Source organism: Bidens hawaiensis, unplaced genomic scaffold, assembly GCF_021521415.1.
Source record: "Bidens hawaiensis isolate Kalapana, Puna unplaced genomic scaffold, B.hawaiensis_p1.1 tig00027530_1, whole genome shotgun sequence".
In the NCBI taxonomy this organism is placed as follows: Eukaryota; Viridiplantae; Streptophyta; class Magnoliopsida; order Asterales; family Asteraceae; genus Bidens; species Bidens hawaiensis.
Genome location: NW_027494454.1, coordinates 1 through 11,690, shown reverse-complemented (window position 1 = coordinate 11,690; position 11,690 = coordinate 1). Strand labels below are relative to the sequence as shown.

The following is an 11,690-nucleotide window of genomic DNA, read 5'->3' as shown; positions in this document are numbered from 1 at the left end:
ACAACTAGACGTCTATCAATCCCCGATAAATCTCTTGCTGATACCCCGCAAACTTGTCGCCGATTAATCTCTGTTTAGCCAAAGTCGGTCAAAATTAAAAACTATATATATATATATATAATTTGAAATATATATATATTTAAAATAATACATATGAATTCATCAGCACATAGCTAGTAAATAAAGTTGGTGGACTCAAATAATTTTCAATGTTCGTTAGGACACAATTAATAATATATTTGAGACTAACTTATCAAGGACCTAACTCTATTAAACAATGTATAGTGGGGCTACAAATTTGAACAACAAGGGCGATTTGTGAGAGGGAACAACCCCCCCCCCCCCCCCGGGGGGGGGGGGGGACAAATGCATGTCGCTGGCTTGTGTTTGCAAAATATCATTATTTTCTGTGATGCGTGTTTAACACACACACACATATATATATATATGGGCTACAAAACCGTTACACCTCTAAAACAAAAATTCTTCATTTGCTGACGACACGTCACATGTCACTTATCTCCCCCTCTCTTCTAATTTGTAGCCTTTACTACACATAGCCTTAGGAGTTACTAAGCTAAGTACATAAACAATTAATAATACCTTTTTGACTAACTCACTTAGCATCGTCTCAGTGGAGCAACATACGTATCATATTTAACTAGATCTAGATGCACATTTACTTTAAATTAAATTGGGTGTCCATTTCTTGTTATTGTAACATAAAGTTTAAAGGATCCATGAATCCTATGCAAACACTTTGAGCGTTAAATAGTTTGTAAAATATAGGGTGTACTCACCCTATTATCTTGTTGAAAGCTAGGTTCACTATAGCCACTGCCTTATTCTTGGCCTATATTTGTAAAAGGTTTACTTTAGTATTTAGATCATCTTGAGATCTTGCTTTATACTCCTCGTGTCTGGTTTTATAGTTTTAAACCTTGTAAAAACCTTTATCTTGATTTATAGTTTAAAACTGATGTACCTATTATAACATACAGACCTCGGTCTTTTGGTTTGATTATCCTTATTAAAAAGTTTCGTATCTTCATCATGAAGAAACATTTGTTTTATCAAAACCTTTGCATGAAAAGCTAATTTTGTTTATTGAAACTTTCAAGGTTTGACTATACCCCCGACTAGGTTATTATTTTAAATAATAAATTTACTAATGCAATAAATATTTCCTTAGTGAGCTTAAAAACTAGCTAAACGGTCGGCTTACAATGCTGGTGATTGGGTAGAATCTTTGCTTGCACGAAGTGTTGGAATGTCGAGAATTCAAGACCCATGAACACAACTAAAGGGGTGGTTGGGATTCCTTATTTTACCTCCTTATAACTTATTTAAGACGTAAGTTATAAGTTAAAAAGTTGTAACTTATACCTTATACACTCACAAAGTTTAACTTTTCCAAACACCTTATAACTTATAACCCATAAGTTATAAGCCATAATAAGCTAAAGTAAGGAATCCCAAACACCCCCTAGGCTCGGGAACGGGAATCGAGAGGGAACGTCGAAAGTCGGTGAATCCAACTGAAACCTGAATGACCCTATTTATAACTGACTTCGTGGACCTCTAGCAGATCTTCGGACTAAATGGCAACAACCCACCACCACTCAATGTATCAATGTCATCAAACACACGCAAAAATCTGTCGGAATCGGAAATATCTAGCTACCAATGGTCCAACGAGATGCTGAGTCATCGTCTCATATCACAAATCCACGCATTGTTATCTGCCACATGCCATCACACTATTGATTGCTTCACAGGATCAACAAACCCATAGCAGTCTATCGGGTTTAGATTTACAAAATTTCATTTTGAAACCTACACTTTGACTTAATGACTCATTGGCCCTTAAACTTTTGTAGTTACTATAGTTGACACAAAAATATCAGGATGATACGGAAAAAGGCGGATGCAATAACAACAAGAACGAATGAAGCAGTGAAATTATGTCAATTATTAATACTAAGTCATAAAAAGTTATGTTAGCTCTCTTAATACTGCATTGAATACAAATATCAATCAAGAAATATATGCATACGATAATATAATCTAAATTACAAATATCAAGTGCCACAAACAAATACGACCAAAATTTTAATCTAATATATATAAGCATAAAGTGTTACACCCAAATTTTCAATCAAGTTAATAGAGACACAACTACAAATGTTACAACCACAAATGATCACTTAATTTTCAATCCGTCAGAAAAACAAATAAAAGTGTGTCAACCAAGTTTTATCATTTTTTCAATCGAATAAAATATAAACCTACCAACTTTCACGACCAAAGTATCGACCACATATTCCTAGATAACGATTCCTTTGGGATGCATATATATGACCAATAAATTATATGATGTATTCAATATCACATTTTAGAATGAAGACCATTATTTCCCAACAAAATGAAGTATATCAACATATATTACCACTAACTAGAGACCGAGAGACACGGATAAACGAAATTCAAAGAGGTTTAGGGAAATATTTTTAATCCGATTAACAAGACGGACTTCTTTTGTGGAAAAAGATATATCGCGACAACGACTAAAAGCACGAAAGAAAATCCTAACCAAATTCATATTCAAATTTTACGAGGAATCATTATCGCAAAATTACTCACTTGGCAACGACTGAAAAAATCATAAACAAATTCTTATGAAAATGACTGCCAATATAATCATCCTCGATCGGTGCTCATTTCAAAATATCACCGATGTAAAAAACCACACTTTTCTCAAAAAGCGCTCACTCCAGTATCTGCTGCTTTTAAAAAAATAGTAGCTTTTCTTGATTTTGTTTGTCATGAAATTTTCATCATAGTGAAATTCGTGATAATTTAGGTCTAGATAATAAGTTTATCAAACCAACTTAAATATATTATTCATAATGTATCGTTACATATGCTAGAAAAAAAAATTAAGATCAAGGCTTAACAATAGGCCAAGATCAAGCAAAATAAAGACAAGTAATTAACGTAGAATTTACAAATCAATAAGTTACGTATTTCAAATTATATTCTAGTCTAATACTAGACATGTACGTAATATGGCGGTCTATATAAACCCACCTATGATGAAAACCTAAATCACACAATCTAATACAACAATATTTGAAGTTTAATTGATAGTAACTCTTATCACTGAAAGAGTCAAAAACTTAAAACTTTCAAGCGAAACTACCAGAAAGCCACAAACCGCCACCTCAAAGAGATTATATATATTCTTTGAAATATTATGCATGTTTCAAGGTTATTTTAAGCCTATATATTGACTTGTGTGTTGAAATCTAATCTCTCATAGAAAAGCATGTTCTGTTGAACTTTCAGCATCATGCTAAGGACAGTTTATTTTCCATAATAAATTAACAAGTAACACTTGCATCTTGTTCATCGTGCTGTTATGTTCAAGGCAGTTACGTATCAAAAATATAATCCTCTTTAGCCATTATTGTAAGGTAGAAACTTAACACAACTAACTCAATTTATATATCCATTAAAATTCTTACAACTACTTTATGTTTGAGTCATCTTGTGTAAGTACGGGAGGTAATTTGTCGTATACAAAACCTAAGGGTTTTTGAGCTCGTTTTCTCATAGTTTAATCTAATAAGGACTGTTACTGATTAAGATTTAGATTGTTTACAAATATAGGGTAATTTGCATACATTAATAAACGATGAAGTTTAGATTACTATTTGATGTCGCTTATACTTTTACTTCCTTGCTTATCAGCTTATGATGAATTATCTAATTAGATCATATGCACATATATAAGATTAGTATTGTGGAAAGAAAAACTAAGCAAACGAAATACCTGGATTAAGTTAAAAGATAGTTTTAAGTTTTAACACACATATATATGGTGCATATACACAAGAAACCCTAAATATTAAATATATAATGTTGGCAATCAAGAACAAATTCCCACACCAAGAAAATCGATAAAAGGTACATCATCTTTGTTCTTGATTGCTTCTTCCTCTACCTTATCTTGCTCAAAAGCTGCCGTCGTTTTAACCCGCTTCCGACGTTCTTTCTCAAAATCAACCACCTCCTGAGACATAAAATCCTGATGTCTATATGCACTAGAACTTACATGGTTTTGTACCCCAAAATGGTTTGATATGCTTTGAGGATGGCTAGAACTAGATAAATCTTTACGCTGCTGTCGTTGTGCGATTAAATCCGCCGTCTGCAAGTATCTATGGGTTGCTATCATGTTATTAGGATGCCTAAAACACCAAGAATTTGGATTCTGTAACTGCATGAACTGACTAAAACTAGCTGCAAAAGATATTGAGGTTGAATACTTGTTGGAGTGCAAGTCCCTTTGTACTCCATGATCCATATTCAGTTTACAACTATGCAAATCATCTTCATATCTTCTTTTCTTGCAAAGTTTGGATTTTTCCCTTTGCTTTCTTGCCATAATCACATGCCAGTGATTCTTGACTGCATTGTCGGTTCGTCCAGGAAATAACCGCGATATGAGAGCCCATCGGTTTCCATGTGCCCGATGAGCTGCCAAAAGCTTTTCCTCTTCCTCATCTGTAAATGGCCTTCTGTTTATTCTAGGATCAAGCTGATTGAACCATCTTAATCTACAACTCTTTCCTGCACAATATTAATTAACAGATACAATGGATTAATTTTCCACAAACAAAATATATCTATATCCCAAGCATAAATTTTTTTTTTCTAAGAACATCCATCTTGTTATGGCTAGTAATATTTACATGTTCTAGAAGAGAGCCCTTGTTTATTATTATAGTTATTCATAGTATCATTAAAAATATATATGTTTTTGTGATACCCTAAAAATGACTTTTTGAGAAAATCCTATTTAGTATTGATCTTTTTCTATTTTTTTCAGAAGATTAAGAAATCAGTTTGCTTAGACAGATATAGCTGTTTGCAATTGAAGAGTAAAAGATACATGAAAGTTAAAATATTTTGAGAATATAAAGCCTTCAACTTGTTCAAGAAACTATGAAAATATATTAGGTTTTGTTGATATAAGAAATAATGAATCAAGTGTTCTTGTTGTCTAGAAGCAAAATAATAAGAAAATAATTTGAAATGAATAAACTTACTTTTGGCCACAAATATCTTTTTACATATTCAGATGAAAATACCTATCTTGATCAAATACTATTTGTTTAGTTAAGTTGTTGTAATCAACCACCATAATCAATTGATTACAAGTTTTACTAAAAGTAATCAGATATTTATCCATGTTGATCCATACAAAGAACAACATCAAAACAAGATGATCCCACAAACATAAACCACACCTGATCTTCCTTCTAGTTTTTCTGCGATCGAATTCCAGTTCTGTGGACCGTAAAGCTGAACAAGCTGCCGTAGTTTCTCGTCTTCAGCCGGTCTCCAGTGTCCTCTAGGACACATCCTTGAATCATCACTAGAGCCACTACCTCTTGTTTCCTCCATAAATAACTATATGATTAAAATAAGCTCGCGACAGAAATACCGAGTTGTGTTAAAGTGGTAGTTTTAGTTGTTGGTTAACTATCAGCATGTAACAACATGAATTAATCAAACGGAAGAAGGTATGGATGAAGATTTTATAGGAAGAGAAAAGGGATTTGTTGAGATGAAAATAAAAGGAAAAAAGTAGGTTGGTTTAGGGTTGTGGATGGGCGGTCACTTTTGTTGGTTTTGCACGAAACTTTCTATCAACTAGTTTTTAGGCTAAAAGAGAGAATTACGTATGAGAATACACACACAGCCGTTTGTTGTTTTCTTTTGGAATTTTCTTTTTCTACTTCTTCAAACAAACAATGCAATTCCCAACTATTTCAACATTCTCTTTTACACCTATATGTTTATGGTAGTTTTTGACCTTTCTAATGGGTATTGTATTAATGGAATTCAGTTATTAGGAAATAATTAAAGGTCTAACAAGTATAAAATTACTAGAAAAATAATTTCCTTTGCCCTATAGGGTTTTGGCATGTGTGAATTTTATAGACAAGATCAAGATATCGATTTTGGTAATCAGCAGTTTTTACTACCTAGCAACCACCGTTGTTTGGAGCGCTTTTAGCGACGGACTCGTTTTCATAAAAAATCTTTTAATCAAACTAGCTTCTAATGCTATTCCGCCAGTAATTCGGCTGCGACACTACGTAGAATAACAAGATAAGGGTACATAATTTACTTACATTTTACTGATGAGTTTATCACCGCCATTATCATTAGAAGATCATGAAAACTCACATGTCAAGATCCTCAAGCCGACCAACCTGATTTTTCAGACGAGTGGTTAGAGTTTCAACATGATTTTCCGCCATTAATAGGTTTCTTGTATAACGAATAGTTTAAATAGCAAAAGAAAAAATAATAATAAAGAAAATAAATTACATGTGAAGTTGTAAACACATGGTTTTGTGGTTCTTCTTTAACGTAATTTCACTTTCATTTACTATTTGATTGAAAACAAAAGTTACATATAATTAGATTTAAAGTTTATTAAAATAAGAAAGAATCTAACATTAATGTTTTTAAAGTATAATTAGTAATTATTTTAAAGATAAATATTATTGAAAAAGACGTGTAATAAGTAGAAATGAGATAAATAAATGATGAGGAAAAATATGAAGACGACATGTAGCATTAGTGATTTTTTTATTTATTAGATAGTATAAATAAACTTCTAGTATACTAAACTAATTTAAATACATGAAATTATTACAAATTCAATAAATCTTGATATAATACTATTTTATCGCATGCTACATGATTCGACTATGATTTACAAATTAATCTATTTGTGTAAGTGATATTAACTAATTATTTAACCAAGCCCGTCCAAGTAATTAGTTAAGGTTGAATGCACTCACAAATGTACTTTGTCATATCAAATTTTTACTAATTTTTCAAAAACACTTATTTCTTTCCATCACAACAAATTAACGTCCTAACAAATCTTTACATTGCAACACCAACGTACACCATATTTTACATATACAACACCAACGTACACCATATTTTACATATACTTTTTATAATCAAATTATTTTTTATATCAAATAAAACTATTTATAAAAACTTTAATTAACTTATTATAAAAAACATTCACTTTGTGTAAATTAAAAAATATGATGTAAAAGTATATAAATTAATGCTTTTAAAATTAAAATATTAAACCTTTTTTTTGTTATTTTACCCAAATACTACCACTAAAATGTCTTAAGATAAGAAAAACTAAGTGTGGTATAGAATGAAAATTCATTTGAGTTAAAAAAAACGTGAAAAGCTTATGTAACATCATTTTTTTTTAATTTTTTTTATATATGTAATATATGTTGCTGCATTTAATATAAAATATCAAAAAATATAAATAAAAAAATTCTTTTGTAATTCTTTTACATTTTGTTTAAACTTTTAAACATATTTTTCAGAAGAGTGAAATGTAATTTACTTTTATATTTTTAATTAACTTTAATTATAAACCAATAAAATTAAAATTTTAATTAAAAACATGTTAAAAATGAGTATTCAACTTAAATAGGTTTTTATTTTATGCTAACTCATACAAGTTAAATATAGGTTATTAAAACATATGTCTCAATAACAATGCATCCAAATCAAATTATACCCTGGCCCCCCATTTATCAAACGGATGTCGTTATGCAAGGGTAGAACACCCAAGGAGAAAACACTTCATGCAAGCTGTTGAAAGAACAGCACATGGATAAAAACTACAACCTACTTCTGATTAGCAGTTTTTTTTTTTTTTGTTATAAAATTAACAAAATTAAAGGTTGAAAAAGTCGTTAGACGAACCCTAGATAGACGACTGGAAAGTTAGATGTACTCAGAGTACTTGAGGAATACTCTTTAGAGAAATATACACTTGGCTTTTTGTCATTCCCTACCATAAAGATATACAACTTCCTCGTAAGGTTGTTATTTTCTAAAAAGCAACATGTCACAAGCTTCCATTGCAAAAGATTTCTCAAAGACATATTGAAAACCCCAACAATGGGTCTAGAGCCTCTTATATGAGTTCTTGAAACTATATATATGACATAAAAGTCGGCTTTACCTTGTAGACTAAAAATCTGAACATGTACGGAACTTTTCAAGTATAAAACTATCATGCTTGAAATGACCGCTTTATGTGTGTGCGAATCAAATGCAACTGACTTTTATCATGCGAAGTGTACAAGTAACTAAAGTAATTATGTTAGTACTTGTGTAATTATTATTACTCTATAAATTTTGAACAGGATTAATTATTATTACACTATTTTATTTTTAATAACATAATTAATTTAGTTTAAGCTGTAATTTCACTAGTTATTTATATGTTTAATATGTTACTTTGATTTTTACCGGATCTCACCTCTATATGTGTGTGTGTGTGTGTAGAGAGAGAGGGAGAAGGGTTATATATTTTGAAAACGCACTTGAATTGAAAAAACTCTTGAAAACCCAATGTAACAATCATTTTTTTTTTCAACACAACTTAATATATGTTATTATCATCACGTAAAACAAAAAAGAAACAGAATAAGTTTACCTATGAGTTTAATGTAGCAATTACTTGTCTCTTCATATTAGTATACTATTTTGAAATTTTTTCCCCATTATCTTTTCGCTTTGTTCTGAATAATTAGATACTTGGACCAACAAGAGATGGAGGAAAGTAAGTGTATGAATCCTCAACATATACCAGTGCCATAACTTAACTTAAAAACGACCCTGATTTAACTTGAAAACCTAACAAAGTTAGCATAAAGGACGATAGTTGGAACAAAAATGAAAAGTAAAGGATGACTAAGGTTATTTTTAACCGTTAATGATAAAACCTGAAAGTTGAGACAACACAAAAGATATTTTCTGTAAGTTCAGAAAAGAAAATTAAAGTATTTCTATTGGATTGTGAAAAATATATATACTAAGATAAGAATTAAGGGTAAATAGATCGATATAACAATATAAAATTGAAACTGCAGCTTGACTTATTTTAACCTATCACGGAACATATTTTATCCATGTATTTTCATATTACGGAAACGAATTGTTTCAAAAACAAAACCTTTGGGACAACATGATAAAAATATGAATTTATGTCAGTGGTGGTTAGATTACGGTTCACATTGAAATAATCTGAGGTTGACCGCCACTCATTTATGAATGAATTCAACGCACGAAATTAATCCTTCTTTAGATGAGATTAGTAATAATTAACCTTTGTCTGCTACCTTAGGCATAAAATTATAGATGTCTTGTTTAGACGTCAAAATTGACGTATTGTAACTTTACACGACACACACACATAGTATGTACTACTCTACAAGACTACATGCATGCATTTATATATCCATATATGTATATTAACATAAAGCATCCATACATATAAACTAGAAGTTTATATATATTGTATCAAATATATAAGAGTTAAGTTTCATTTTAGTACCTGTGGTTTGTCCAATTATGCAACTTTAGTACCGTATTTGAATTTATTGCAAATGGCTAATTGACTTTTTTAAAACCTGCAATTTTAGTACTTTTTTCTAACCCCGTCTATTTTTTCCCGTTAAGTCAAAGGGTAATTAGTAATTTCAATTATTTTATTTATTTTCTCTTTTAGCTACCTATGGTTTGTTCAATTACGCAACTTTAGTACCTTTTTTTGAATTTATTGCAACTTGATACTTTGATTAGTTTTGGATAGATAGACAAAACAAAAGAGACATTACATATTACATATTACAATTAAAAGATAACTAAATACATGATAGAAGATGAAAAACAATGAAATGTATAACATATTTTTTAGCCTTTTGTTCTTGATTGCCAATTTAAGAGCTCAAGATCCAAGTTCATCTTAGCCATTTTTCTTGCATTTTTTTTATGTGGCATTGATTTTTTTTTTTCAAAAGTTTTGGATATGATAACAGTAGCTCTTTAACACATTGGAGGATCAAGCCAAAACACAATCACACAACTTCACACCTTTTAGTATAGCATCAATTGAACTTGTAGATGAATGGCGGTTGACAAATCACATGGACAAAACAATATATCGTAATTTATTGAATTTAAAGATGAACAATGGTTAGGGTTTGAAGGATCAGTGAGCGCGGGAGGGGGGTGTATCTTTTCATTTAGGGTTAGAGATGATCTTTTAATTGTAATATGTAATGCCTCTTTTGGTTTGCATGTATATCCAAAACTAATAAAAGTATCTACTTACAATAAATTCAAAAAAATGTACTAAAGTTGCGTAATTGGACAAACCACAGGTACTAAAATGGCACTTAACTTAAACAGAAAATAAATAAAATAATTGAAATTACTAATTTGCCCCTAACTTAACAGACAAAATAAACGGGGTTAGAAAAAAAGTACTAAAATTGCAAGTTTTAAAAAAGTGAGGTAGCCATTTGCAATAAATTCAAAAACGGTACTAAAGTTGCGTAATTGGACAAACCACATGTACTAAAATGGCACTTAACTCAATATATAATGTGCAGTGGCGGAGCCACATACACCACACCGGGTTCGGCCGAACCCGGTTATTTTCTAGTTTTATATATAACTTACAAGTATGATTTAACGAGCGAACCTATTTGGCTATTCTTTTTCAATGAGCGAACCGATATCACGAAATCTCCGGAAACATTCATCGTTCTCTGTCGAAAAAACAAAGACTTGAATTTTAGAGAGACAACAATGTTGTTTTCTTCAGCTAGTTTGTCGTTGTTTTTTTGATATATTGGGAATTTGTTATAATAACGATATTGCATTTTATTTATTTGGCCGAATGACTGACCAGGCCCATTAGGCCCAAAAACTCATGTAGGAAAAAATTTGAATACCGAAAAATTCCGAACGCACGGGAAAAAATTCTGTGGCTCCGCCACTGATAATGTGCGCATCATTATTTAAGTGGCGTTAATGTTATAAAAAAGTGTATACGATGTTATAAAATCTGGGCGTCTTCAATAGTTGACATTAGATAACTGTCTGATGATGAGGGTTCATCATAAATTCATACGAAATGGACTTTTTCGATCAATTTCTGTTGTATATTGTAGTCCAACACCAAGAAATCAATTTAATAAACAAACCTGGAATCGTATATGAAGTTTTATAGAATCGAATGAAACCATGGGCCAGTCTCTGAATCGTAAATCACTTTCAGATAAAACTATGTGTGTCACACATAATGATTTATCGAATAAGACAGAATTTTAATGATGGAATTGGATTTTGAAGTTATGTTCGTCGAGGGTGTATGTTGTATGTGTGAATTACGATCGAGATTCATTTATATCGATTAATATAATCCAAAACAATTCCCAAGCCCAAATAAATTGATTAAAAGCCCACCTAGCATTAGATTGAAGCCCAAGTAAATTGTTACTTAAACCCAAGTATAAAACCCAATAAAAAGCCTTAATAATAGTTAAACTAAGCCCGCACTCCCGCGTCACCTAATTTGTTTAATCTCTAAAGTTATTTCCTCAATCGACAAGGTAATCAAATAGCACGAAAATTACCAACAGTTTCCAACCATGCTTCTATAAATTTTTTTGCGGCCAATTTCCTACCATATTATTTGGTACTACTTTCCGGCCAAGTCAATTAATGCAATTCAAAAGGGTGTAGCGGTCAGCTTGTTACCCGCTTAC

At 31.1% G+C, this 11,690-nt stretch overlaps 1 protein-coding gene across 1 annotated transcript; it reads right to left on the bottom strand.

Moving 5' to 3' along the window:
* Positions 1 to 3,931: 3,931 nt before the first annotated feature.
* Positions 3,932 to 5,552, bottom strand: LOC143575515 (transcription factor MYB117-like). Its single transcript, XM_077059868.1, has 2 exons — positions 5,316 to 5,552; positions 3,932 to 4,635 (listed from the first exon to the last, which is right to left on the bottom strand). Exons 1-2 carry the CDS (start codon positions 5,470 to 5,472, stop codon positions 3,932 to 3,934), a joined length of 861 nt encoding a protein of 286 aa, XP_076915983.1. The 5' UTR covers positions 5,473 to 5,552.
* Between the last annotated feature and the right edge of the window lie 6,138 nt (positions 5,553 to 11,690).

Coding starts and splice junctions, on each gene's coding strand:
- LOC143575515 (XM_077059868.1), bottom strand. CDS start 5,472: ATGGAGGAAACAAGAGGTAGTGGCTCTAGTGATGATTCAAGGATGTGT. Junction 4,636..5,315: donor AAAACTAGAAGGAAGATCAG/GTGTGGTTTATG, acceptor AATATTGTGCAG/GAAAGAGTTGTAGATTAAGA.